The sequence below is a fragment of the Herpailurus yagouaroundi genome, unplaced genomic scaffold (assembly GCF_014898765.1).
Source record: "Herpailurus yagouaroundi ecotype Mexico unplaced genomic scaffold, PumYag 67793, whole genome shotgun sequence".
Classification (NCBI taxonomy): Eukaryota; Metazoa; Chordata; class Mammalia; order Carnivora; family Felidae; genus Herpailurus; species Herpailurus yagouaroundi.
Window position 1 is genome coordinate 18420012 of NW_024420586.1, and position 27658 is coordinate 18447669.

Below are 27658 nucleotides of genomic sequence, written 5' to 3' on the forward strand. Positions count from 1 at the left end.
GTGGGGCCCAGTGTGGGGCTCCAACCCACGAACCACAAGATCATGACCTGAGTCAAAATCAAGAGTCGGACACTTAACTGACTGAGCCACCCAGGTGCCCCTACAGGGTCACATCCTTGATGGGCAGCTCAGTAAGCAAAGGAGGATGGCTTCATTTGGGGTTGGAGTGGAAGCATCTCCTCCAGGAAGCGGGGAATGAGGCAATTCTGTTCCGGAAGGTCCAGAGGTGACATGGCCCAGTTAGGCACTGCTGGCTTTGAACAGGAGCAGAGGTAGGGAAGGGTGAGGCTGATCCCCGGACCACTGCATATGACTGGACAGTGGTTTTGCAGTTTAGGAAACAGACAGGATAAAGTCAGAAGTAGATGACTTTTGGGGATAGAGGAAGTACAAATGAATCTGTCAATCTGCTGAAAGAAAAATGATGCCTTTGAATTTCTAAAAGAATGTTGGTATTTCACTCTTAAATCTCATAACAAAGGACCAGGTTGGTTTAGTTAATGGTCTAACATTCATGTGTATGAATAAGCATCTGTGGATCCTTCGGTCAACAAATATTCATGGAGCACATGAGGCCTAGGCCCTGTGCACTCAGGATATTAATGAGCGGAAAGAGGGGATTGCCACGGGAGTTGACTTTTCCCAGGAGTACCATAAACAGGTCAGTAACTGTGAAGCTATCCCCGACATTCCCGTTTGTGAGACTGGCATGGGCCTTCTTCTGCCTGCTTTGGTCAATCAAGTCACTGTGTTCTCTGGTCCCCACTGACCAGCCTGGGCCCACCTCCTTGCCCTAGTGCCCGGGGCTACCAAAAATAGGTAGCAACAGTTCTGTACTAAATTGGAAATGGCTAGAAAATGGGCAATCTCTTTTCTTGCCTTCTTTCAAAAAGGAAGGATTTACATCACAGCCTGCCCCTTGGGCACCCCTCGTAAGCGAGACTTTTTTTAGGAAGCGGGTAGGGATAGGGCTTGTGTGCCACCTGGCAGGGAACTCTTTGTGACCCTTCACCCAGGGCTGGCCACATAGCCTTTACTGTGTTAAGCAGCTTAAGTTTAGGATCAGAAAAGAATAGCAAAAACCTTCCCGCAAAACCAATAAACCAAAACAAACAAAAGAAAAAAAAAAAAAAAACCCTGGGTGACAGCAAGTTTTGGCACAACAGTATCTAACATTTTTTGGTGGGTTACAGATAACACAACACCAAGCTTACGAATATTAAAAAAAATATCCCCAAAGAGTCAAAGGAAAGTCCGAGAAAAGACAACAAAAATTCCTTTTTGTTTGGGTGGTGCACTCTGTTAAGTTTTTCCTTTTGCACAGAAAAGAAGGGCTGAAATTGAAGCCATGCCGACCTTCACATAACATGCCTGGGTTTTGTCAAAGGGCAGCCTAAAACAAGAGAAAATGTTTAATTTTCTTTATTTGAAAGGAAAAATGTAAAACACCAAAGACAGTTATTTTAACAAGTTCTTCTTATGGAAATTAACAAGTTGCTAGTGATGCCACAGGGAAGAGCTAGGGATCCCTGGTGTCATTTTAGGGCTGATGTGCTTTTGGATTATGTTAGAAAGTTGATTTACTTAAGACTAGACCAATGACCTCAGGTATATTTGACTAAACACAGCTGACAGGCAGATTATGTTGAATTAGTTCACAGATGTGAGAACCATCAATTAGAAAGAGCGCAGGGCTCAGTGTCCTTTCTTTCAAATAATAAGGACACAGAAAAACTTCGGGTTAGACTAAATTGTGAGTTCATTATGGCCTTACATAAGAGAACAGGCATCAGAGAGATGAGGTTATTCTATCCTTACTTAACCTCAAAGGTCTAAACTCACCTCAGGCCTTCCCTTCAGGTGTCTGTGCCCCAGGTTCCTTTGAACTTGGTTTTTGATGCTGTAGATGGAGGCTGTCTAGCTTCTGTATATCTTCGGTAAGACCATTTCTAAGATCCTCATTGTTTCTCAGAAATTCTTTCACTACTTCCAGTCGATTTAAGATCTGCAAGAGGAAACCACACAATGTATGGCTTAGAAAATTTTATAGCAGGCTTATAATTCTGATGAAAAACTTACTAGCTTCAAACTGTCTCTTGCTCATGTGTCCACCAGTAGCTGGTTCTGGGGCTACACAAAGGGGTGTCTGCTTGTCTCAAGTTTTTTTTGTTTTTTTTTTTTTTGCTTTTAGGGGCCAACATCCAAAATATATAAAGAACTCGTACAACTCAGGTACAACAGGTACATGAAAAGGTGCTCAACATCACTAATCATCAGGGAAATGCAAAACAAAACCACAATGAAATCTCACCATGTGCCTGTCAGAGTGGCCATCATCAAAAAGACAAGAGGTAATAGATGCTGGTGAAGATGTGGTCAAAAGGGACCCCCTGTGCGCTGCTGGTGGGAATGTAAACTGGTGTAGCCACTATGGAGAACAGTATGGAGGTTCCTCAAAAAAATTAAACAGAATTACCATGAGATCCAGCAATTCTACTTCTGGGAATATATCTGAAGGAAATGAAAACACCATGTGGAAGAGATATCTGCAGCCCCATGTTCATGAACAGCATTATTAACAACAGCCAAGATGTGGAAACAGCCTAAGTATCCATCGATAGATGAATGGATAAAGAAGTTGTGGTACATATATATACCATGGGATATTATTCAGCCATAAAAAAAAGGAGGAAATCCTGCATTTGTGACAACGTGGATGGACCTTCAGGGCATTATGCTAAGTGAAAGAAGTCAGAGAAAGACAAATACTGTATGATTTATACGTGGAATCTTAAGAAAAAAAAAAAAAAAAAGCCCCAAAAAGCAAACTCAAAGACCAAGAGATCAGAACTGTAGTAACCTGAAGGGGGGATGGGGTGGGGCAGAGAGGGAATGAGAGGGAGGGGATCAAAATGTAACAAACTTTAGTTATAAGATAAAAAAGTACTAGGGATGGAATGTACAACACGATGATTACAGCGAACACTGCTGTGTGATATACAGGACATTTGTTACAAGAGTAAATCCTAAGCGTTCGCATCACCAGGAAAAGTTTTTTTCTTATTTTTTGTTTGTATCTGTATGAGCAGATGGATATTAACTAAACTTACCGTGGTAACCATTTTACCGTATATGTAGGTCAAATCATCATGCTGTATGCCTTAAGCTGCATGTCAATTACATCTCATAAAAATGGGGAAAATTTTTTTAACTCTTTTTGCTTTAAAACTTCCTGCATTTGAAAAAAAAAAAAAAACTTCCTGCATTTGTAGGAAAGGGCTATATATCTGTCTCTATCTCTATATGTGTATGTACACACACACACACGGGCACACATGTATGCACACATATATATGTATACTGTAATATTAAAACAAAATGATGCCCTTTCATTTGGAATTTATAGCTGCACATTTATTACTATTGAATATGTGTATATTAAATACTTATAAAATATATGTATGTTTAATAGTAATAAATGTACATGTACAGAATTCAAAATGAACACAGGGGAACAAGGTAAAAAGTCAGTCTTCTTCCCCACCCTGTCCCCAGTCACCCAGCTCCTATCTTCAGAGGGGACCACAACAAAGTTTCTTGTGTTTCTTCCAGAGACTTACATGTGAGCACACATATATACATGTATACATACACATTTAAAAGTTTTTTCACAATAACTATGACTGACACATACACATTTTAAAAAACACAAATGGCAGCATACTAGACGCTGTCCCTCTACCGAGTTTTTTTTCTGTGGCAGATTAGAAAGAGTGGCCTCATTATTTTTTTTAATGACTATATAGTATTTGAGTTATGGATGCTTCACATTTTAACATGTTATTTCAAGTCTTCTGTTAGGAGCAATAATGCTGGAGTAACTAACCTGGTACACGTGTCATTTTGCACAAGTGACAGGCTATTTGTAGGATCTGTTTTTAGAAGTGGAACGTGGTGTTAATTTTGAGTTTTCTCTTTTACTGTTAATAGATTTTGCCCAAACTACCATGTATAGAGGTTACTATGCTGATTTAAACTCCCACCAATAATGCATACTTCCCAACGCTTAAACTAATACAAGTACTCTCAGAATAGTACAATGGAAGTGTTTTCACTGGGCTTATCCTCAGGATCCCCTAACCGGTCACTTTGCTTAAATGAGAGCCACTCATATTTGGGGGGCATGGTGAATTTTTTTAATGGGGGATCCTGAACTCCAAGCTAGGTCAAGAGGACTTAAATCTGATGAAGAAAAGCAATGGAGTACCTTACTCCTAGCAGAGTGGTGGTTCTTAAACTTTACAGAGAATTCATAATTGATTCTGATGCAGTAGATGTGGGGCATAAGCTAAGCACGCACTCAGGTTATTGTGATGTAGGCACATGAAACAGCCAGATGCTAGATGATGGCGGGATGGGAGGGAGGAAGAAGACTGGCTGTGGCTTGTGGCTAGGACGAACAGGGATCCGGGAGGGCCAGCGAGGAGCTAAAGACTGCCAGAGATCTCCAGACAGGTTAGTTAAGTAGAGGGGAACAGGCTGTTTATTACACAGCTGGAAGCAAGTCTACTGCTCCTCAAAGTTACCTGGGCTTTAAATAATAAATCTGGAAACCATAAAAATGTGAAAGATCACACTGACGACATTACCCCCAGCACACGTTGGTAACTGTGGATACTGCACTGTTAGTGCTTATGCCTGTGCTTGGTACTGGGTTCCCATCAGATGCCCATGACACCGCTGGCTGGGTCTGCGACCTGCACACACTCCAAGATGGAGTGGGGGCCTTCCTCCCCCTCTCTAGAGACCTTCTCATTGGATGACTTGGGCACTGTGATCCTTTTGCTGTGACCTCTTGATCCTCTGTGCCCTTGAAATGTGCTTAAGAGGGGTGATTATTTTAGTTTGGTGGGGTGGTGGGGGCGGTGCAGAGACACAGTCAAAAAATTTTTTAAATTAAGAATAGGGAAGACTTCTGAACGTTTATATGTAAAGGGAGAAGAGGAAATAGAGATGAAAAAGCTGAAAGTACTAGAAAAATCACGGAATGTAGTCAGACAGACTTGGATTTTGAAGCCCAGCTTTACCACTTAAAAGCTGTGTTAAGTTTGGGTAAGACACTTGACCTCTCTGAGCTCACTTCCACATATGCCAATGAAAGATGAGGCTACCAACACCACCTAGGATTCATGTGAGCACTAGAAATAATCTACTCTGGGGCGCCTGGGTGGCTCAGTTGGTTAAGCATCCAACAGCGGCTCAGGTCATGATCTCGAGGTTCATGGGTTCAAGCCCCGCGTCAGGCTCTGTGCTGACAGCTCAGAGCCTGGAGCTTGCTTCAGATTCTGTGTCTCCCTCTCTCTCTGCCCCTCCCCTGCTCATGCTCTGTGTCTCTCAAAAATAAGCATTAAATACAATTTTTTTTAATAAAAAAAGAAATAATCTACTCCAAGAACTTAGCATTGTGTCTGGTACACTCATTCCACAAATACTTATCAAGAGCCAGTCTACTATGTGCCATGTGCTGCTCTAGGCAAAACATGCTTAGCATCCCCATTCTTCTGCTTAATCCCAAACCCTTGGACTTGTCTTTGACGTCTCTACATGCCCCCATGTGCGCACTTTCTCACCATACCATGTCTACGCTTCTGTCCTGGTCTGAACCCGGTAAGTGCAGGAGCCTCCTTGTGTGTCTCCCTGCTCCTGTCCCACAGCGGCCATCGCAGGAGTAAGAGCCTACGTCCTTCTGATGGCTCACGGGCCAATATGACCTGCTTTCTTCGCCTTACTTTCTCTTACCTCCTCACACGCTTTTCTTTCTGTATCCGCACCCCAGCCATCCTGCTCACATTGCTGTGCCCCCTGCCTGAAGGCTCTCCCTGCACATGTGCACATGGCTAATCCTCACCTTTTCCAGGGGGCCAACCTGACCACCCGGTTGCAACCTGATACTCGTCCCCACTCTGCTACTCCTCGTCCCCCATTCTGTGCTTGACACAGTACTTCTTCTAAAGCTGAGAAGCGCCGTTTGCTTACTACATTGACTCTTTACTGTCTCCCCCTACGGGGATCTTTGTTTTGGTCACTGATGCACACCAAGCTTCTAGAACTGTGTCTGGCACATAGTAGGTACATGCTCCGTAAGTATTTTCTGGAATATAATAAATGAAGGGTCATTTCAATCCTTTTTCTTACTGAGTCAGGTACATCTGTCACTGCCCCTTCTGCTTATGTCTCCCCAGGGGTCTCTGTGGAGATGGTCCCTTCACCAGGGTTTAAGATATCAGGAATGGTTTTAAAGAATGCACAAACTCCTTACATGTTTTTTAGCCACTTACTGCGCTTGACATGCTTTAGCTGAATTAAAAAAAATTTTTTTTTAACATTTATTCATTTTTGAGAGAGGGAGGGAGAGGGGCAGAGACAGGGACACAGAGGATCTGAAGCAGGCTCCGTGCTGTGAGCGCAGAGCCTGATGTGGGGCTCAAACCCATGAACCGCGAGATCATGACCTCAGCTGAAACTAACAGCCGCAGCTGATGACATTTTCAATTCACTGCCATTTGGCTTAGCAAATCTTCAGACTTTGGAGGCTCACCCTAAAGAATGTGGATAATCTTGTATGGTGTGGAACTTTCAAAAGAGATCAGTTCCACGCATCATGGAAAGCCAACCTTCAAATTCTTTCAGATAATGTGCCAATCAATCCTAACTTACATTTTGATCAATTGAAATATCAAGAGAAATGCCATGGTCTACTGAACAGAAAGCAGGAAAAATGCAAATTTATCAATTCTATATAGAGGCTTTGGGATGCAGAGGACAGGCCACCCAACCCCAGTTTCCTCTCTGTAAAGCAGAGGTAATGAGGGTTCAGAATTGACAGCTGCCAGCACCTCAGCGATACGAGATCTGCAGTGCCGCATGTGGAAAGGCACAGGACCAGAGGAGGGAGACCCCTGCGCCAACCCTCACACTCTTCTGTTCCTGCCTGCTCCTTGGGGTTGCTGCCTGGCATGTAAAGCAGGGGATATGGTGACCGCCAGGTTCCCTTCCAGCTTCTAAATTACACAGACTCCTGGCTTGAGTGTGCTCCTGTACAGATGCATTTTGCTGTGTGTTACACAGACAGAAAAAAAAAAAAGAACCACAGGTCCCTCAAGAGAGAAGACAGAGCTAGTGACCACTCAAGGGGCTTGAGTCTGACCCCTCCTCTCCAACCCCATTGTTGTCTTGTTCTGTTCTACACTGCTTCTAACAAAAGCAGCAGAAAGAAAATTGGGGCCGGTTCTAATGGTATTTTATTTTTTTTATGTTTATTTATTTTGAGACAGAGAGAGAGAGAGAGGGCAAGCACACAAATGGGGGAAGAACAGAGAGAGATGATGGAGAGAGAGAATCCCAAGGAGGCTCCAAACTGTCAGTGCAGAGCCCAACACAGGGCTCGATCCCACGAACCTTGAGATCATGACCTGAACCGAAATTGAGAGTTGGATGCTGAACCAACTGAGCCACCCAGATGCCCCTGGTTCTAATGGTATTTTAAAATAAAGTAAGGTAGGGGCGCCTGGGTGGCGCAGTCGGTTAAGCGTCCGACTTCAGCCAGGTCACGATCTCGCGGTCCGTGAGTTCGAGCCCCGCGTCGGGCTCTGGGCTGGTGGCTCGGAGCCTGGAGCCTGTTTCCGATTCTGTGTCTCCCTCTCTCTCTGCCCCTCCCCCGTTCATGCTCTGTCTCTCTCTGTCCCAAAAATAAATAAAAACGTTGAAAAAAAAATTTTTTTAAATAAAAAAAAAATAAAATAAAATAAAGTAAGGTAAAACACCCGGGTTTAGAAAATACAAGACTTAACTGTCCTCTTCATCATTGTAAACACCTATGCTGTGCTGGGGTGGGAGCATCCAGAAACCAGTGGTACCTGGTCCCGCTGCTAAATTAGGAGCTCACCAGGCTGAATGAATCATCTAGGTCAAGGTCAGAATGATTAACATATGCATATGGACCAGTAAGGAGCACAGCTTAATGAATGAAATACTTTATAGTAAATAAACACTCTGTGTTTAAAGAGGCAACCAGCAAAACTACTTTGCTTGGATATGGTACAATGGAGAGGAAAAATGATTTGTCCAAGATTTCCTGGTGATGTAAAATTCTAATCCAGCAAGTACTGGAATACGTCTGAATTTTACCAGAACACTGCTTTTTTATACCTTGCATGTAACAAAGGGGATTCATTTCTCCTGTATTCCCTATCAGGACTTACGGCCATCATTAGCCTGCAGGGGCCTAAGCTGGAAACCTTGTTGATCCTTTGACACCCTCCTTCCCCAGATCCTTCCAGCCCCATGCCACACTCCAAGTAATATAAGCATCCACTAAGAGCCATCAGCTCTACCCAAGCAATGCCTCCAGAATGCGGCCCCTCCACCGTACCTCTAGTTTCTGTCCTCTCTCCAACCTCGCATGGCTGTGACACTATCCTGCAAGTCTCCAACCTCCAACTACCATGAGTTAACCTTCTAAAAGCCATACTGGATCCATTTGATTAACTCTTTCTGGCCTAAAAACACCCATTGGCTCCCTACTGCTTTTTAGGAAAAAGGTCCAAGCCCCTTGGAACAGCACAACAAACCTTTCAAAATACGGCTTCAAGCTACCTACCTGACTGCCCTCGCATCTGACCACATCTTCTATGCTGGCCTTACCACTGCTCAGGCCCAAGTTATTCTTCTATACCTCTGCAAGTGCTGTTCCTCCTGCCAAGAACACCCTTCCACTCATGCCAGTTTGCCAAACTCTTACGTGATCCTCCTAGTCCTGGCTCAACAGCATCTTCTCAGCAAAGTCTTTTTTTGCAATCCCCTCTCGACTTGCAGAGAATCCCCAGAGCCTTTTGTTCAGAAACCTGTTGGAGCCCTTACCGTGTTGTGCCACTCTGTGCACACATTAGGCACTCAGATATCTGCTGATCGAGGGAAAATATTTGTTTAAAGGTAGTGTTAGTCTGTGTCAAAAGAACATGCATTTCTGGAAATGATCGGACTTATAAATCAGAAACATAACTGGCAATATGTTGAAACAAGCTACTCTTCCTCCCTGGTGCCTTTCTTTGGTCTACTCGCACAGAGAATAGAATACTTTTTTTTTTTTTTTTTTTTACCTCTTCAGGCAACACGTCTTGTTCTTGTGCTTGAAGATAGATCTCTTGAAGTTTCTCCTTTAGTAATTCCATTTCTATTTCATTTACTTGGCTCTCACTCAGGTAAACTCCTGTTTCATATTCACATCCATCTAGCTGATCTTCTGCAGGGATGTGAACAGCCCAGTCAGATGTCAACAGCTGTTTGAATCATCGAACAAATATATGAATAATGGAATGGAAAAGATGTTTCACTGGATTGCTCAAAGAATTTATAACTAAACCTCTTTGACTGTATCCATTTTAGTAATATCTTGTGACCACAGAAAAGCTTCTTAAGCCCAGCACAATTCTGCATTTCGTATCAACATTTTTCCCCCTGTTTACATTCTAAAATTTCATTTAAATCCAACAAACTTCAAATTCTAAATGAGTGACTGGAGTTGCTTTTTTCCCTTAGTTTTTTTTTTTTTTTAATGTTCATTTATTTATTTTGAGAGAGAGAGAGAGACTGTGCATGCACGGGGGAGGGGCAGAGACAATCCCAAGCAGGCTCCACGCTATAGCATGGAGCCTGACGAGGGGTTCGATGCCACCAACCTCAAGATCATGACCTGCGTGGAAATCAAGAGTCAGACACTTAAACCAACTTAGCCACCCAGGCGCCTCTCTCCTTAGTTCTTTATGCCAGAACTGTTAAATCTGATTTTTACCTGTTCTATTCTGGCGTAGGCTGCCACAATCTCTGGAATATTCTTGAATTCATTCAGAAAATTTTGGATCTTCATCTGAAAATCTCGAAGCCACAGAGAAGACACTTTCATCTCTGAAGAATGCATGATCTCATTACGACATCTAATCACCTACAGAAAGGCAAAAAAAGAAGGTTTCAAAGTCAAATAACGGGGTAAATGGAAATTCTGGACTTCCCAAGAAAAACTGCAGAAAGGCTTTGTTAATTATGAAATCCACAAGGCTTCAGGGGGATGTTTGACCGCCTGCTACTTGGAGTAACGAGTGAGAAATACAAACAGGCCTACAACTATTGTCGGCTCTTGAAATCTTGTGACTGGCTGGTTATCTCTTACACAACCTCCCAAATCTCTAAACTTAAAACCACCTGCCAGGGGTGCCTGGGTGGCTCAGTCACTTGAGCAGCCGACTTGGGCTCAGGTTGTGATCTCATGGTTTGTGAGTTCAAGCCCCACATTTGGCTCACTGCTGTCAGCACAGAGCCCACTTCGGATCCTGTCTCCCTCTCTCTCTGCCCTTCTCCTGCTCTTGTTCTCTCTCAAAAACAAACAAATAACAACAACAAAAAAAGACCACTCTTATCAAAAACAAACAAACAAACAAACAAACAAAACAAACAAAAAAAAAACCACCTGCCAAAGAGCAAGAGAATTGGTTACTGGCTCTACGTATACCCAAAGGCTGAAGCAGACAATGCAAAACTCTTTTAAATATTGTTGGAGCTCCAGGAAGGTGGGCGAAGGGGGTGTTTTGATGTGGCAAGTCTGATGAAAACAAAATCAACTTTTGCCTATATTGTATAACAAATGCTTCTGTCTCATTGTGTATTAGTATACAATTCACATAAAGTCTTCCACATTCTTAGCTAAAAGATATGAAGAGGTCAACTTTGTACTGTGACGGTTTTTGTCTGCTGATATTATGAAAGATTCTCAGTTCTTCCAGCTGCTAGCATACCAGCAAAATACACGTGCATTTTCTCTATATGTTATATATAATCCAGGTACGTTGTATACTCTTTTCGACAACCCTCAGACTAATCAATGTGCGAGAGCTGTTCTCTGGTGAAACAGAAAGTCTAAATCCCCCAGAGGAAATCTGACAAGCATAGTGATCTATTCGGAGACTGCTTGTCTGTTAGGGTTAGCCAAAGAGATTCAGAAGGGCAGGATTCAAATGCTGGCACATGACCGACAGAGTGATGCACTCCTCTCTATTTTTTATTTTTTATTTTTTAAACGTTTTATTTTTTTAAGTAATCTTTACACCCAACGTGTGGCTCGAATCTACAACCTCGAGATCAAGAGTCACATGCTCCACCGAGTGAGCCGGCCAGGCGCCCCTATTTTTTTTTTAATATGGAAAATTACCTGACTTCTGTTTATGGCAGACCAGGGGAGAGAAATTGGTGGCCCATCTATTTTAGCAGTGAACAGAAGATCAAGGTGTTGGGAAACTTCAGTGAGGGAGAACTCAGGGGCCAGTCTCCTACCTGCGTTCTCATAGGGGTTCTTGGACACACAGAAGGTGCATGCGAGGTGGGCCCCACTAGCCCACTTAGTGTTGCCAACCTTGAGGCAAAGTCTAACTTTCCCTGCACGACACTGTTCTGGGGAGAGACCGTCTGCTACATGGGTGTGCGCACGGCTGCTTGAGCACCACAGGGTGTCTTTCTCAGCTGCCCTTCACAGCACCAACCCGACTGACTCTCACTGGATGATTTTATTTTTATTATTATTTTTTAATGTTTATTTATTTTTGAGTGAGAGAGAGGGAGAAAGAATGAGTGGGGAAGGGGCAGAGAGAGGGGGGGATAGAGCATCTGAAGCAGGCTCCAGGATCTGACCTGTCAGCATCTGAGCATGATGTGGGGCTCAAACCCACAAACTGTGAGATCATGACCTGAGCCGAAGTTGGACGCTTAACCAACTGAGCCACCCAGGGGCCCCTCACTGGATGGTTTTACATGTGACAGCTCTTACCTCTGTGACTTTCTTTCGATCAATCATGAAGTGATCACAGGAGTTGATGAGGCTTAAAAGGGCAACGGCATCACATTCCTCAGGGCCTGTTTTGTCTGCCAGTCCTCGGGGCATGAAGGCCTAGAGTAGGGGAGGCACAAGGGACATCTGAGTCTCCAACCTAGGAACCGGTGGGCAAATGTTACTTGCCTGTTTCCCAAATGCTGATTGGAATGTTCTTACTGCGGTTTCAAGGTAGAGCCTTGTGAGTCCAAAACACAGGTTGGGAAAGAATGTCAGAGCTAAGGCTTGGCCAAGTGTGATAACCGAAGGGTTGCTCTATCCATCCCTCTGCTATCAGAAATACTTCAACACTTGGCATAACTGTCCTTTCCTAATGGTGGACAAGCAGGAAGCACAGGTAGAAAGCAGTCCTTTTTTCCCCCCTCTTTTCCTTCCTGAGGTTTCAATGGCTGAATTGTTAAAGAAGACTTAAAATTTAAAAGTGATAGTTACTCCCAAGTGAGCCTGGGCTTTGGAGTGTGATAGAGCCAGGTTCACATCCCACCTCAGCCACCTGCCAACTTGGGTGACCCTGGGCGAGTTACTTACCCTCAGAGTCCTCATTGGTTAGTAGGGGAGAACTGTCCTCGTCTACTTCGAAGGATGTTGTGAGAATTACATGAGTTAATGCAGGTGAAGGACGGTGTCCGGCACACGGTAAACCAACAGGCCATAAATGTTGGCAATTACCGTGCTGATAGTGCAACGTGAGCATGACCTACCTAGGAGTTGCAGATGGGATCCTAGCGTTTGAGATACTAGATATATCAGAAGGGCCTCGTTCTAGTGTGATCTTGCCTTCTGTAGGATTTTATGGCACAGACCCCCAAAATGGTGTCACAGCAAGGCTTGGGCATATTTCTCTCCTGCAACAGTTCCAAATTTACATCTGAATGCAATAATTTTACCAAGCTCAGCAGCTCAAGGGTACATTCCTGCCAAGGAACTAGAAACGATGACATAAGCAAAATTACTTGCAATAAGAACTCTAAATAGAGAGACCTATTTTCCTGAAAACAGACACATTTCAGTAGGCAGGCAACCACATTTCCTATAGTGCTGCTCGTAACGGTATTACAGAAAGGGCTTGTGGTCGGTGCCAACACACCCCAAGGAGAGTCATGGCTATGTTCCTGATGGTGGTGGAATCCTCCACTGGAGCCTCACACAATTAAGAACTTTGGGGGACGCCTGGCTGGCTCAGTCGGTTAAGCATCGGACTTTGGCTCAGGTCACGATCTCACCGTTTGTGAGTTCGAGCCCCGTGTGCTATGTTGAGAGCTCAGAGCCTGGAGCCTGCTTCAGATTCTGTTTCTCCCCCCCCGCCTTCTCTCTGCCCCTCCGCTCATGCTCGCTCTCTCTCTCTCTCTCAAAAATGAATAAACATTAAAAAAAAAGATACAGTAGCCAGTACCACTGTCTTTTCATGTCTTAACAGCCACTGACTTGCTGATCCTCTGAAAGTCTATAGTGGATGCTACAATGTTTACAAAGAAGTTAACTTATCACAGCCAAAGCAGGGCAGTAAAACTGGAAAAAAAACCCAAAAAACCCACCACCATCATCAGCAAAAAACACTTCAGCTCCCGCTGGGAGGATAATCCCAAAGTTAAGAAGGGATCTTAGGTGCCTCAAAACCAGGCACAGTTTTTCTTTTCTATTACAAGGAACGTCCCATCTGGCATTTTCTTGCCAGTATAAAACTGTCTTTCCCACGTTAACGTTTTATTCTAGGACTTATTCCCTTTCTTCAGAACTAGAAGCCGACAGCGAGGCTTTGCTGCCTCCTTGCCACTGAAAGGAGTTTCTTAAAATGGTGTTGCATGCCACCGTGTTCCAGATGTCAAAGGCACGTGGTGGGAAACACCTGTTACTTGCCTCTCACTATCCTCTACTGCGTGTTCAGTGAGTAGGGGGAGATGAAGTTGGAGAAACAAACAGGGGCCAGATCGTGCTGGGCTTTACTGGCTCTGGAAAGGGGTTTGGAGTTTATTCGAAGGATATCAGGAAGCCACGTGAGGGTTTTAGGCAAGGGAAGAAAATGAGCCAATTTACCCCTGAACACCACACATCCTGCAGTGTGGAGAACGGACCAGAGGTGACCACACATGACCAGAGCAGCAGAGGTGACTGGGATGGAGGCTGCAGCCAGAGGGCAGGCAGGAGAGGTGAGAGTTGTGACGTGGAGATGGAGAGAAGCATCCACAACTATTGTGCAGGTGTAAACAAGGGGGTGGAGAGGGAGAGATGAATCGAGGGTGGTTTGTAGGTAGTTGCTGCTGGAGTGTGGCCGTGGGTTTGGTGGCGGGGTGGGGGGTGGTGGTGGTAGAGATGAAGAGTCCTGCTCGAGGAGTAAATACAAAGTCCCCAGGAGGGAATAAGGAGAGGGGTCGAGCACGCACTTGCATATGGGAAGGGCCAGGGGTACGAAATGGGGAGCCATTAGCATAAGGGTAGTCTTTAATGGTGAACTCCATGGCCGGGGCGATATCACCAGAACAGAAGAGGGGGGACAGAAGAGGCCTGAGAAATGTCCACCGAGGACCAGGAGGAGGCCGAGGAGGAGGAAGAGCCAGAGAGAGAGGAGGAAACCTGTGGGGGAGAATGATGTCACAGAGCCACAACTGTTTCAAGAGTGGCCAGGAGAGCCAAATGTCTGAGAGGTAAGAAAGATAAGGCTGGAGAACTGGAGGTCAAGTGTGCCGACAAAATAGATGCAGTGTGCTGGGAGGGGCAGAAGCCACGGTGGAATGGGTTGAGGAGTGACCAGGAGCTGAGGGAAAGACAACAGGCATAAAACCCTTTCTGAGACGCTCTGCTGGGCATGCACATGGGAGGCAGGCAGAGAGATGGGGAGAGTGCTAGAGGGAATGGCTCAAGGGAAGCATTTCTTTCTTTTAAAATTTTATTTTCCCAAATATCTATTCAAGCTTTTTTTTTTTAAACGGCTTTATTGAGATATAATCCACATACCATACAGTTCACCAGTTCAAAGCATACAGTTCTTTCCAACAATGTGAATGGATCTTTAGGGCCTTATGCTGAGTGAAATAAGTCAGAGAAAGACAAATATTGTGTGATCCCACTTCTATGTGGAATCTAAACGAAACCAAAGCAAAAACCCAAGCTCAGCGATCCAGAGAACAGATCGGTGGTTTTCAGAGGTGGGGGGTGGGAACGGGCAATATAGGTGAAGGGGGTCGAAGGGAACTGACTTCCAGTTATAAAATACATAGGTCCTGGGGATGTATTGTACTGCATGGTGCCTGTAGTTAATAATACTGTGTTGTATTTGAAAGTAGCTGAAACAGCAGATCTTAGAAGTTCTCATCACAAGAAAATAAACTTTTTGTAACTATGTATGGTGATGTGGCCAATCACTCGATACTCCTATCAAACCCTTCTGTTGCACATCTAAAACTGATACAATGTCATATGTCAGTTACACCGCGATACAAAAAATGTACAGTCCAGTGGTTTTTGGTATATTCACACGGTTGTGCAACCATCACCAGTTCGTTTTAGAACATTTTCATCACCCCAAAGAGAAGCCCTCTACCTCCATTCACTATCACTTCCCTCTTACCCCCAGGCCCTGGCAACCACTAACCTTTTATCTCTACATATCTGCCCATTCTGGACGTTTCGTATAATATATGCCTGGCTTCTTTCACTTGGCATAATGTTCTCAAGGTTCAACCAACTTCATTCCTTTTATGGCTAAATAACACCTCATTATATGGACAGGCCACATTTTGCTTATCCATTCATCAGCTGATGGACATTTGTGTTGTTTCCACATTTCGGCTATCGTGAATAGTGCTGCTAGGAACACTCACACACAAATGTGTGTGGTTTCTGTGTGGACGTATATTTCTAAATTCATTCAGTATAAACCTAGAAGTGGAATTGCTAGGTCATGTGGTAACCCTATGTTTAATCTTTTCTTTCTTTTTCAAAAAAAAATTAAATAAACTGAGGCAACGTTAAAGCTATTTGTATGGTGATGGGACTAAGCTGACAGGGAGAAAGAGTGGATACTTGAAGACTGAAAGTCTGTGGGTAGGTGGGAGGGAACGTGGTCTGACACACAAGTGGAGAGCCAAGGCGTTAAGAGATGCCCTTCCAACTCTAGCAGAAGGAAGACGGTGCACATGGAGATAGGCTGGTAGGTCTGGCAAAAAGATGCAGAAGCATGTATCTGAGGGCATGCATCAACTCCAGGAAAAAAGTCAGCAGCTGGGGGTGAGGGTGGAGGAGTGGAAGCTTACAGAAGGAAAGGCAGCAACAGCTGTCTCCAGAAACAGGAGCCCTATACACAGGCGAGGCCAGAGCAATGGTGATCAAGAACTAAAAGTGATACCAGTCAGCTAACCTTGGGGTGCCTGGGTGGCTCAATGGGTTAAGCGTCTGACTTCTGATTTCTGTTCAGATCATGATCTCATGGTTTGTGAGTTTGAGCCCTCTGCCCTTCTCACACGCTCTTTCTCTCAAACTAAATAAATAAACTCAAAAAAAAAAAAAAGAAAGAAAGAAAGAAAGAAAAAAAAAAGCCTGGGTGGCTCAGTTGGTTAAGGGTCTGACTTCCACTCAGGTCATGATCTTGCATTGACTTTGGATCCCGTGTTGAGCTCTGTGCTGACAGCTTGGAGCCTGGAGCCCACTTCAGATTCTGTGTCTCCTTCTCTCTGTCCCTCCCTCGTTCACACTCTTTCTCTCGGTTTCTCTCAAAAATAAATGAAAGAAAGAAAGAAAGAAAAGGAAGAAAGAAAGAAAGAAAGAAAGAAAGAAAGAAAGAAAGAAAGAAAGAAAGAAAAGAAAGAAAGGAAAGAAAGAAAGAAAGAAAGAAAGAAAGAAAGAAAAGAAAAGAAAAGAAAAGAAAAGAAAAGAAAGAAAAGAAAGAAAAGAAAGAAACCAGTCAGCTCCCTCAAGAGATTCTTCCCCTGAGCACAAACAGATTATAGTGTTATCAGGGTTGGGGGTGGGTCATGCAAGTTCAGAGAGGAGAAAAGAGGAGGGTGTGGCTGGGAAGAGAATATAAATACTCTGGTAGGACTGGAAAGTCTTTTGATGACAGCAACAGAAAGGGGCATGAACAGGTGGCAAGGGCTTCAAGAGGATGCCAAGGGTATGAAAGCAGCAACAAAGACCAAACAGGTAAGGGACAGTCACAGTCAAGGGTAGAATTTTGGGTTTCTTTCTTTTCTGGGTAAAAGTTGGCAAGTCTATGGTGGCAACAACAACAACAAAAAAAAATGGGGAAGAGGGTGTAGATGTGGTGGGTTTATGGGTCCACGATAGCCACCAGCCTGGTGGCCACTGATCAAGTCCAACTTCCTCATTTTTGAGGTTAGGGTACAGAGGCTGGGCTACTGTCACACAGCAGCAGCTGAAATGGGACTCTGATCCTTGCTTTCCCGGCACCAAGCCTGTGCCCGGCTGCTAATTAGTATGCAGATTGACTGCAAAAGTTAATTTGTGTTAGGAAGTGACTTTGCCCCTCCCCACTCCCTACAGGGCTTCTAGCAAACATCAAAAAGTTCTTAAAAATTCCCCAATTGTCTCAGCTAGTAAGTCATAGTGCAAAGATCTGAAAACAGGCCTAATAGTCTTCTATCTGGCTGCACACTTCACCGCGACCTCCTCAAAGTTTTACTCCTTAGCTGGGCCTGTGCTCGTGATGCTCACTCTACATCTGGTGTCACCGGCATCTCTTGTCGAAATTTTCCTTATAGCGGGTAGCAAACTCAACTGCCTTGTTAGCAGAAAAGTAGAAGAAAGCTTCTACTTCCCTAACCTAGGTTAGATCCAGTACAACAGCCCTGAACCTCGTAAACACTAGACCCTATATCAAACACCCTTTCCTCTCTCCCGCATCGGTTTATGAGGCTCTGGGCTTCAAGTGACCAGTTACCTGGTGGGTCACCTCCTATCCTCCCGAGCAGGTGCTTACCTTGGCCACCTCCCAGGCGTCGACGGGCCACCGGCCCGGTCGGCAGTTTCCCCAGTGGACGTCTCCATTCCTGTTGGTGTGGTGTTTCAAAATCTCCTGTTTCCACTCTGCGCATACCTGACACTGAGGCTGAAACTACAGGAGGCGGCGGTGAGAAGGGGTCCCGGGCGGAGGGGTGCTGTTTTGGGCAAGTGAACGAGGGGCGTTGCGGTCGGCCCCGCCCCAGGGAGGGCTCGGGACACCGCGCTCGGGGACCAGGACAGGGGATAGGGTGCGGTGGTCAAGGTCCCCGGCCCTGGCCTCACCTGGCGAGCGCGCGGGCTGCACCGAGAGCCGCTGCAGCAGGTGGCGCGGGGGCCCAGGTTGGGGGCGGCGGCGAGCAGGCCGCGGTGGAAGGCGACCACCTCGCGGGCGACGAAACCCTGCAGACAGCCGCGCAGCAGCAGCAGGCAGTGGCCCGCCTTCACCCAGTTCTTGTACTCGGCGCAGTTGAGGCGCGCTGCCAGCTCAGACAGCACCATGTCCCGCTCGAGCCCAGGAGGCAGCGGGGCGAGGGGCGGGGCAGGCGGCAGTGCGCAGGCGCGGAAGCCTGGGAAGACGCCGTCGCCGGCGGCTGCGCAGTGGGCGGCGGCTGCGCAGTCGGCCTGGCCCCGCCTGGAGGCAGGCCCCACGAGCACGGCGAAGGGAGGGGGTTGAGCTCCTCGCGCAGCCTCCTTGATCCCTGGGCGGAGCCTTCTGGCTTAACCGGTACGTGCACCACCCCAGCGTTAGGGGACCGCAGACGCCTAATTCCTTTATCAAGTGCTTGCCCAGAGAGCCTGTACCTGAAACTCTTCCGCCCTCTAGTCTATTTCCCCAAACTGAAACCCTGCCAGTCCCCGATTCGACTCCCCCTCCTGGTGTCCGTGCCTCTTTTATTGTAGAGATGTGTAAGGTGCTCAAGGTACACATCTTGAATTACAGATGTTCCTTGCATTATACAATTCTATGAAGTTTATTTAGTTCCTAAGCCCACACATTGGCTGTGGCAAATAAAGGCATTAGTGCGGAGTGACCGCCGGCTGCCTGTACCACGCATCTACCATGCGCCTGCAGTGTGCCAAGGTGACACAAAGTTCAAAAACATCCGCCACTGGGCCATCTAGCAGAGGCAAACAGGGACGACGCATGCCCTGGATCCTGGAGGGCTGTACTGCCCTGAGCCCGGTAAGAGCTTCTTCCACTATGGTCCTGAAGCATCCAGTTTAGATGATGATTATTTAGTATTCTCGGTTATAATTAGCGCTTCTTACATAAGGCAGTCTTAGTTAACCTCCGAATAAGTGTAATGAGGGTCAGAAGGTAATGGACTGTCAACCAAGAGGTCCTTTCAGTTTTAGTTGCTTTTTAGTGAGCTTCTTGAGCTTGGAAAAGTGTTAAAATTGTGTGGAGTCAAAGGCTCTGGCGGAAGAGCCTACACAAAACTTTCCCCTGACTTCATGGTTAAAAGCAAAGTGGCACAGTGTGTAGGAATGCTAGCTCTGGACTCAAACTGCCCCCTTTTAGCTGTTTGATCTTAAGCAAACTTAATTTTATCTCAGCAAATTTGAAACTTCATTTCTCTGGGCCTCAGTTTACTCGTCTGTAAAAGGAGGATATTAATACATATCCTACTGAGTTGATGGGAGGATTAAACACACACTGAAATACTTAGGCCAGTGCCTGACAATAGTAGCTCTCAGTGAATATTAGCTCTTATTTTATATTGATCTAAATGTGCCTTTCCATCAATGTCATATTCCTGGGCAAGGTATTTGAATAAATCACTTGGCCACTTGGAAGTGGAGGCGACTTAAAGAAGATTGTGAGATATCATGTCCTGGGGTTGTGCAGCACAATGCTGTCTGGCCTCTTATTTTCTCTTAATAACCTCGATACTAAATCCATCCAAAGTAAACTTCAAATCATTCCCTTAGACATACTGCCCACTCCCATCAAACGAAATGAAAGAGAAAATTCCACAAGAAATAGTGAAACACACATGAACATTTTCCCTTTCCCTTAAGTTTCTGGTAAGTTCTTAAAATTTTCTGTATACTGATTTTAGATCAAGAACACCTGGCAGGGGGGCACGCCTGGGTGGCTCAGTTGGTTAAGTGTCTGACTTTGGCTCAGGTCATGATTTCACAGTTCATGAGTTTGAGCCTAACATCGGGCTCTCTGCTTGTCAGCATGGAGCCCACTTTGGATCCTCTGTCTCCCTCTCTCTCTGTCCCTCCCTGGTTCATGCTCTCTCCCAAAAATAAACATTAAAAAAAAAAAGAACACTTGGATAATAAATACTAAAGTAAAATATAACAGGTAGTACTTGGAGGGGAAAAATCATGAAAGAAAGGAACTTTTTATGTAGAAACTAGATTCCAAATTATAGCAAAATTATACTTCTTGAAGTTAATAAATTAATCATGGTCCAAAGAATGACTAACAGACTGTTAGTATCCTGTGGCTGAACGAGTTACTGTATTAACTGCAACACCGTTATTAGTGGTATTTACATTCATTATCATGTATATTTTAGTTTCTGCTTACAGTAGCTGAGGGTAAACTTTCAAACATTAAGGTTCAGCCCCTGTTACTAATAACTTGATATGTTCTGTTGAATTTTTCGCTTTCTTCCTAATTCTGAAAGTATTTCTGTACATTCCAAAACATCATTTCCACAAATGAAAAAAAGAAGGTGGCAAATCAGGACCAATTTCTTCTTTTGAGATCAAGCTAATACTAAACCAGACTATTATCCAAAATATCCCCGTGAAAATTAACTAGAGAGAGTTGGTAGTTCTCTGAAACTTGTATAAATTTATTACCAAAATTACTAAAATCACATTGAAAACACCTTCAAGTTAAGACCCAAACCACCTATCAGAAAAAAAAAAAAAAAAATCACTATAGGCATCCAGTCCCTTTGATTGAACCTGGGTAACAAAAGAGGCAAAGGACATGGTTTGTCATGGAACCTAAGATTTGAATGCTAGTATTTTCAAAGCTTTAATAAAGTATATACCGATTCCAAGTCCCAAGCATATCAAAATTCATATCATGGGTTTACTCTTAAGCAGCAAAAGCAAATTCTGCTCACTGAATCCTATCTTTTGATTTGCACAAGGCATTCGGAGATGAGTTATAATCAGGAAAAAAGTGTCCACTGAATGCATCATGTTTAAAAATACAATTAATGTCTTGAAACCACTTAAAAGGGAGGATACCTGAAAAGCTTACTCTACTTGTAAAATTTGAGACAATATTGTCCTGCAGATAAAAATACATTTCTTGTACATACATGTAGATTTCTACATGAAAGAAAGGACTCAGCTCCAAATAGGAAAGTGCTGACCCTTGATAAAGACATCGTAGATTGCCAAACTGATGTGATTCCCATTATAAGGAGAACTGGAAACTGAAGGATAAAGGTTAAAGGAAGGATAAAGTTCAGTCACCTGCTCCTGAATAGCACAGAGCTTGGCAAGAAGGAGGGGATAAAGGTAGAAATAAGACACAGAAGAAAGGCAAAGAAGGCCTCAGTTCTGACCAGAAGTGAATGGAGAATCAAGCAAAGTTGAGAACAGATATAACTGCAGTGAGATGTTTGAAACTAGAATTTGGTAGTTGATAATTAATAGAAGCTCGAATCAACTTAAAGGGGAATTAGAACATCTAAAATTTACTGGAGGGCCAATATTACAGTGACCAGATAATTCAGTGCAGTATTATCATATAAAAAAACTTTCCCAAATAACATTTAAGTCACCAGAAGACCTTTGCTTCTGATCACATTCTTTGAAGCTTAAAAAGGTCCCTGACTGGGAGAGAGCACAGTGCTCCAAAAGGAAACTCTGCTGAGATGTGTCAGCACCAGAAACTCCATGTGACCCTGGATGGGCACTGGATCTTGGATTCTTCAAAGTGGGGGGACTGTGCCAGGTTTCTTCCAAGCAAAACATTGTACTGTTTTGGTGACAATGAATTAAGTTGGGATTGTGTAGAATAACCCCAATTTTGGTGGGGGAGGCAAGGGGGAGAGGTTAATAAGCAAGATAAAGAAATGTCACAGAAATTTCATGCAAGGGTAGGACATCCAAGTTCTGTGTTTCCTATTAAATGCTGTATGCAGAAGCATCCTGTAAGCTAAATTTGCCTAACAGAAAAAAGTTCCCGTATCTTCAATGGATGAGAATGACTGCAGTAATTTGGGATCCTTGATCAATATGAACTACTCACTGTCTCTTCTCAAAGACTGGTTCCTTCTTTTTTACCCAAATCCTACACTAAAAGACAACTAAGGTGCAAAATGTTCACCATGGGTCAAGTTAGGAATGTTTGAAGAAAATAAATTAACCTTGAAACAAAGAAGCGGATGTTTTTGGTAAAATTCCAGACATGTATCATTAGAAATTAACTACTGGCCCCACCAGGTGAAAGATGAAGGGAGGCCCTGAGAAGTCTATAGAGCTGATATACACACAAGTGAGTGTCACTGTTTTGTTTTTTTTTTTAAACCTAGTTTTATTAAATATTGCTGCTTTGGGATGTGTTTATAACAACTCCCAGAACATTTTCATGTAAGGATTCAAAGCGGGCATATTAAAATACAGCTTCAATATAAAGTTTATCACAGTTTTACAGTATTCAAAAAAGACAGACCTGCCTTAAAAAACAAACAAAAACCAAAAGAAGGACTATTACACCCAAAACATAAGAAAACAATTAAATAAACAAGTTTGGCATTTCCATAACTTTATAGTATAAAACAGAATATTAAATCTATTACTGGCAAGCGGACACTGATGTTTTACCTAGTTTGAAATGTGTCCCATTTAAACACACTATACAAGTTCACTATACAAAAGATTGATGGTCTTTTTGATGAAAGAAGTGCACCCTGAAAATTTTTGCCAGTTTAGAATATTTATCTCTAAAAGTCAAAAAAGTCCTTTTTCTTTTTAAACTGAAGGCTAAATTCAGAATTTTTTTTTTTTTTTTTTTTTTTTTGCTGTTTTGTCTCATTTGTCAGCCTTCCTGGTTTAAAAACAATAGTGTCTATGGACGCCCACCAGGGGGCAGTGTAAGATTAGCCATTAAATCACGAACAGCTGCAAATATTGTGCATTCACCTGCAACAAGAGAAAAATGGTCATTAGCTATTCGCAATACAGGAAAGATGATGTCAACACACCGGTGGGGGTAGGGATAATTAAATCTAAAAATCAGATTAAATTAAATTTAATTTAAATTTAATCAAATTAAATTAAATCTAAAAATCTAAAATCAGAAAGAACTTTAAGGGTCAAAATAAAAGACTAAATTTTAACTGCACAGATTATAGGGGGTTAAGCTTTCGTGTTAAGTATCAAATGATACTTGGTTAGGGTTTTGTTTTCCTCATGGGGAAATTTTGGGTAAGTCCCAGTTAGGTGTGAACGTAGTAAGATAGGCCTAGAGTTTCTCCATAGAAACACTGGAGCATTGGATAAGCCTTTAAAGTTGGGTTTCGAGGCTGCGGACAGTTTGTTTATGCATTTTGAAGCTAATGCAAAGATCTAGTTCATATTTGTGTATCAGCTACAACATCTACGATGTCCTTCTAATGTCGCTTCAAAGACCAGATAAAAATGTCTAACGATAGCACTGTCCAGTAGAACTTTCTGCACTAATGGAAGTATTCTAGATGTGCACTATGGCTAGTGTGACTGAGGAACTGAATTTTAAATTTTATTTCATTTTAATCAGCTTAAATTTAAAAAGCTACATGTGGCCAGTAGTGACAATTATATTGGACAGTGCAGTTCTATGACATATATTGGAGTTTTCTCAAAATTAACGGAAATGATAACTTCTGGAGTTCAACATTAAATTCAATGGAAAAAAAAGTGATTTTTCGTAAAAGCACTTCACTGGGAGGGGAGAAGTAATGGGTTCGGAGTGGGGGGGGGGGGCACTGAAGTATGGCACACCAACAATCCAAAACCAAGACTTGCTTGCGGGTGGAGGGGAGGCTAATCATTCATCCTTTCGATTTCCCCTTTGCTGAAAGAAACCAAAGACCCTGCCTCTTACTTCTTGTGAACATGACATATATTTAGACATAATCAACTGAAACCAGCTGTAAATAATATAAACCAAAAGCTGGCTCCCTGTCCTGGAGCATGGCCTGGTGCTACAGTGGCTACAAGTGAGAGAACCAGGGACCCCAATTGAATAATGAATGGCCTTTTGGCCAAGGGTGGGATGTGCAGTGACCCTGTGCAAGTTACTGCACGCTTCTTTCCAACCGGTACAGAAAGAAAATGAAACCCAAAGTTTGCCCCGTCTAAGGTAGAAATTAAAAAAAGAAAAGAAAAAAAGAAAGAAAGAAAGAAAAACACTCCCAAAACATCCCAACAATTTCTCAAATAAAAGGAAAAGTTATATCCTTCTTTTTCCTTTTTAAAAACACATTTTCATTATTGGTAGGTAGAAAAACTTGTTTGATCCCAATAGGATCAAAACATTCTTTCTTCTTAATTGTAAATTCCACAAGACATAATAATGATAATCATCTGCTGGTGAAGGAATGGCGTCATCATCAAAGTTCTACTGGACTGCTACTTTGAAAATTCTTTTAGCTTTAAACTTTGATTTTTAAGGACCTATTTTTAGCTGAAAGAAGAGATAAGTCAAAGGATGAAAGCAGAAAATTGTAAGAAGTGGAAGAAGTATTACAACAAAAGAAGCATACCCTTCTCTACTGCCCAGTTCATTCCTTATAAACTATGCTTGAGTGAAAACTTGCCGATGTATACAATATGGAGAAATAAATGGCTACAAAAAGAATTTCTCCCATGATTCCTGTCTCTAGTAAAATTTTGACATTGTGGTACCTAAAAATGTTTCAGAGAACAACTTTCCCTCATTTAAAAACATAATTCTGTTATCGTACTATTCTGAACAGAAAGCTACACAGGACTTCCTTAATATTAGATATAAGCAAATTTAAATGTAAATTTAATTTCCTGAAAATCAGAAACAAGGAAAATGGAAGAAACGTTCTCTTTGCTGAGCTTTTATGTGTTGTAACCAAAAATTTAGCACTGCCAGGAGGTGTGTGTTAAGTGTAGGCTACTATGGTATCGAAGGGACCTTGTTTATCTGCCAGAAACATTCGGGTTTCCTTGAAAATGTTGTTTGAGAGCTTCCTTGTGCACTTGGTGAAAAGGTTCACTTGCACCCACCTGACACTTATATAAGAAGCCCAAAAAGCAGTGATGCCATTTGTATCAGCTTTTATTCTTCACAAAACATTTAGAAGATACAGAACTTTGAATGATAATATTCTATTCATGATTGAACCATGAAGTATGAGAAACCGACATGCATTTCAACTGGTGATGTACAGAGTGGCAGGTTATCGATGGTAGTAGGGCAGGAATTCACGGCCATGAAAAGTCTATCATCCTAACCTAGGGCTCTGTGGCAATGTGTGCTATGAACACAAGCTTCTGGCATTAGCAGCTGGGTCAGTCCCGATAGTAAATCACTAACGAAAATGAAGTCCAGGCAGCAGAGACATGGACAAAAATGAAGAACCAGTGAGAAAGGAAGAAAGCGACAGGCAGACGTTAAGAGGGCCACAGCAATCAGCGCTCTAGTACTAGGATTGGGGGTGGGGTGGGGAAGGAGGTGGGGTGGGGGGAGGAGGAGGAATCTCTCAAAAGAACTCTTAAAACATATATGCAATACAATAGCATGTACCGGTCATGTACCTTGTCGCGGTGGGTTCATCTCTGCAAACCTCTTCAGAATGTTGCTGACCATCATGGGCGCAGCAACAGAAGAGTTCTGCTGTCTGGGAATGTCTGCCTGTTGGGTGGTGCCTGAGGCCATGTCATAAATGATTGGAACTATAATACTAACAGGCTCTTGGGGAGGGACCGATGTTTTCTGAGTTAGTTGAAGCTGAAGACACACAACACATACAAAGAGAATAAAAACGTAGTAAGAAAAAACATTTGCCTAAATTTATCAAGGGTACTATCATGCACTCTATCAGATTAAGTTACCTCAGGCAAAAGAAAATGAAGTAGGACAAGAAAAGTGACAACTGAGTATTACGCTTAAGATACAACGGTGCCACACAATTATCTGGTTCAGTAAATTTCTGTTCTTACTAAAGGAACCAGGATTATGTCAAGTCTAAACTGACAATTAAGGAATCTGAGCCTATGTTTGGCAGCGAAGGGTAATCCTGCAGTTATCCCGAAGTTGTTCTACTATCCTCGCACGGCTTTTGCCTCAGGGGCTCTGCGCGTGCGCGTGTACACACACACACACACACACACACACACACACACACACATATGCTGGATGGTACTTACAAAAAAAAGCATTTTGGATTTCAGTACCACAGCGGGCGTCCCAGGAGGCGCGATCGGTGGTGCACTGGGAGGAATGGTCAGGCAAAACTGAACGTTCCATTTTAACTGTGTTGCCTGGTCAGGAAACTGTTTTGAAAAGAAATCATGATCAAGTCATATGAACATTTAAAATTATACTCTAGTACAGGAATCTGAAAGGTTAGCATTTTATCTTATACTCCATTATTAACAGGACATAAAGATGATAGCAGCCTGTATTATTTCAAAGAAAACGCATCCATAAAGTTACTAAATAAAAGTCAACTCCAGATTTCTGGGATGTGTTCCACTTTCCTTCCCTCCCACTCCATTAATTCCTGAGGCCTGTGGGTTCTGCTTCCTTGGTGGCTCTGACATCTGTTCCCGCCTATTTTCACTGATGCCACCCAACAAGTTCCAGGGTTCGTGACTTCTCCTGTAGCCCCTAATGGTCCCTTCTGGTGGCTGCCTCTCCCAGTTCCTCCTCCCACTACTGCCAGGCAAATGTCCTAGAGCACGGTTCTCATCAAGCTCACAAATGATCAGTGACACACAATGACACATGCTGTTCCCTTCCCCTCCCAGGACCGAGACCCGGCATTCAAGGCCCTTCTTAGCTGGTGCCAACCTAGACTTCCCAGTCTCATTTCCAACCCCTTTCCTAAAACAAACTAGTCAAACTGTCAAACTGTATTAATAATTTTAAATTGTATTCAGTGGTGTCTTTTTTAGCTACATGAATACTTATTCCTTTAAAAACACAAAAGGGCATCCTTTTTGACATAAATGTTTCCTATAGGCTATCGGAAAGAACAGAAGCAAATGTTGAGACTATTAGCAAAGGAACACCGCTATCCCAATATTAACAGTAAAACACCAACTGGAAAAAGGAGTGAGGTATTTGGAATTAACCAAAGCAATACCAGAAACATCTGAATGAAAGTGTTGTAAGCTTGGAAAAATATAATCAGCCACCATCTGAATTTCATCTATATGATACACTTTCACAGGAGACAAGTGGAATTAGTCTCCCCAGAGAAGACAGTTTTTTTTGTTTTTTTTTTAATAAATGATATTAAGGCAATTGGGGGCATCAGAAAAAGCTAGATTCACACCTCACATTTGACGGTAAGATTTATTTTATTTTATTAAAAAGTTTTTTTAATGTTTATTTGAGAGAGAGAGAGAGACACAGAGACAAAGACAGAGAGTGAGTGGGGAATGGGCAGAGAGAGAGGAAGACACAGAATGTGAAGCAGGCTGCAGGCTCCAGGCCCTGAGCTGTCAGCACAGAGCCCGACACAGGGCTCAAACCCATGAACTGTGAGATCATGACCTGAGCCAAAGTCAGATGCTTAACTGACTGAGTCACCCAGGTGCCCC

The 27658-nt window shown here is 43.3% G+C and overlaps 2 protein-coding genes and 1 long non-coding RNA gene across 4 annotated transcripts in view; 1 reads left to right on the forward strand and 2 right to left on the reverse strand.

The window, feature by feature from the left end:
• Nucleotides 1-330: 330 nt before the first annotated feature.
• On the reverse strand, nt 331-18426 carry CUNHXorf38 (chromosome unknown CXorf38 homolog). Its single transcript, XM_040468841.1, has 7 exons — nt 18173-18426; nt 17868-18002; nt 11873-11992; nt 9851-10000; nt 9159-9338; nt 1843-2005; nt 331-1393 (listed from the first exon to the last, which is right to left on the reverse strand). Exons 1-6 carry the CDS (start codon nt 18386-18388, stop codon nt 1844-1846), a joined length of 963 nt encoding a protein of 320 aa, XP_040324775.1. The 5' UTR covers nt 18389-18426; the 3' UTR covers nt 331-1393; nt 1843.
• LOC121026033 (uncharacterized) overlaps nt 16970-27658 on the forward strand; it is a 60509-nt gene continuing 49820 nt past the window's right edge. Inside the window, exon 1 of the long non-coding RNA XR_005788232.1 lies at nt 16970-17071. This is a non-coding gene — a long non-coding RNA (uncharacterized LOC121026033). The remainder of the gene's footprint in view (nt 17072-27658) is intronic.
• Nucleotides 22376-27658, reverse strand: part of MED14 (mediator complex subunit 14) — a 68287-nt gene continuing 63004 nt past the window's right edge. For both annotated transcript variants that reach the window (XM_040468840.1, XM_040468839.1), the window contains 3 exons: nt 26258-26383; nt 25646-25838; nt 22376-23017 (listed from right to left, as the gene is read on the reverse strand). In XM_040468840.1, coding sequence (XP_040324774.1) covers nt 22944-23017; nt 25646-25838; nt 26258-26383 — 393 coding nt within the window. In that variant the 3' untranslated portion in view covers nt 22376-22943. The remainder of the gene's footprint in view (nt 23018-25645; nt 25839-26257; nt 26384-27658) is intronic.

Bases quoted from the DNA above. Each gene is read 5' to 3' on its own strand.
- CUNHXorf38 (XM_040468841.1), bottom strand. From the start codon at position 18,388: ATGGTGCTGTCTGAGCTGGCAGCGCGCCTCAACTGCGCCGAGTACAAG. The intron at 18,003-18,172 runs GTGAGGCCAGGG...CGCCTCCTGTAG, and splicing joins GCAGCCCGCGCGCTCGCCAG to TTTCAGCCTCAGTGTCAGGT. The intron at 9,339-9,850 runs GTAAAAATCAGA...TGATTCAAACAG, and splicing joins CCTACGCCAGAATAGAACAG to CTGTTGACATCTGACTGGGC.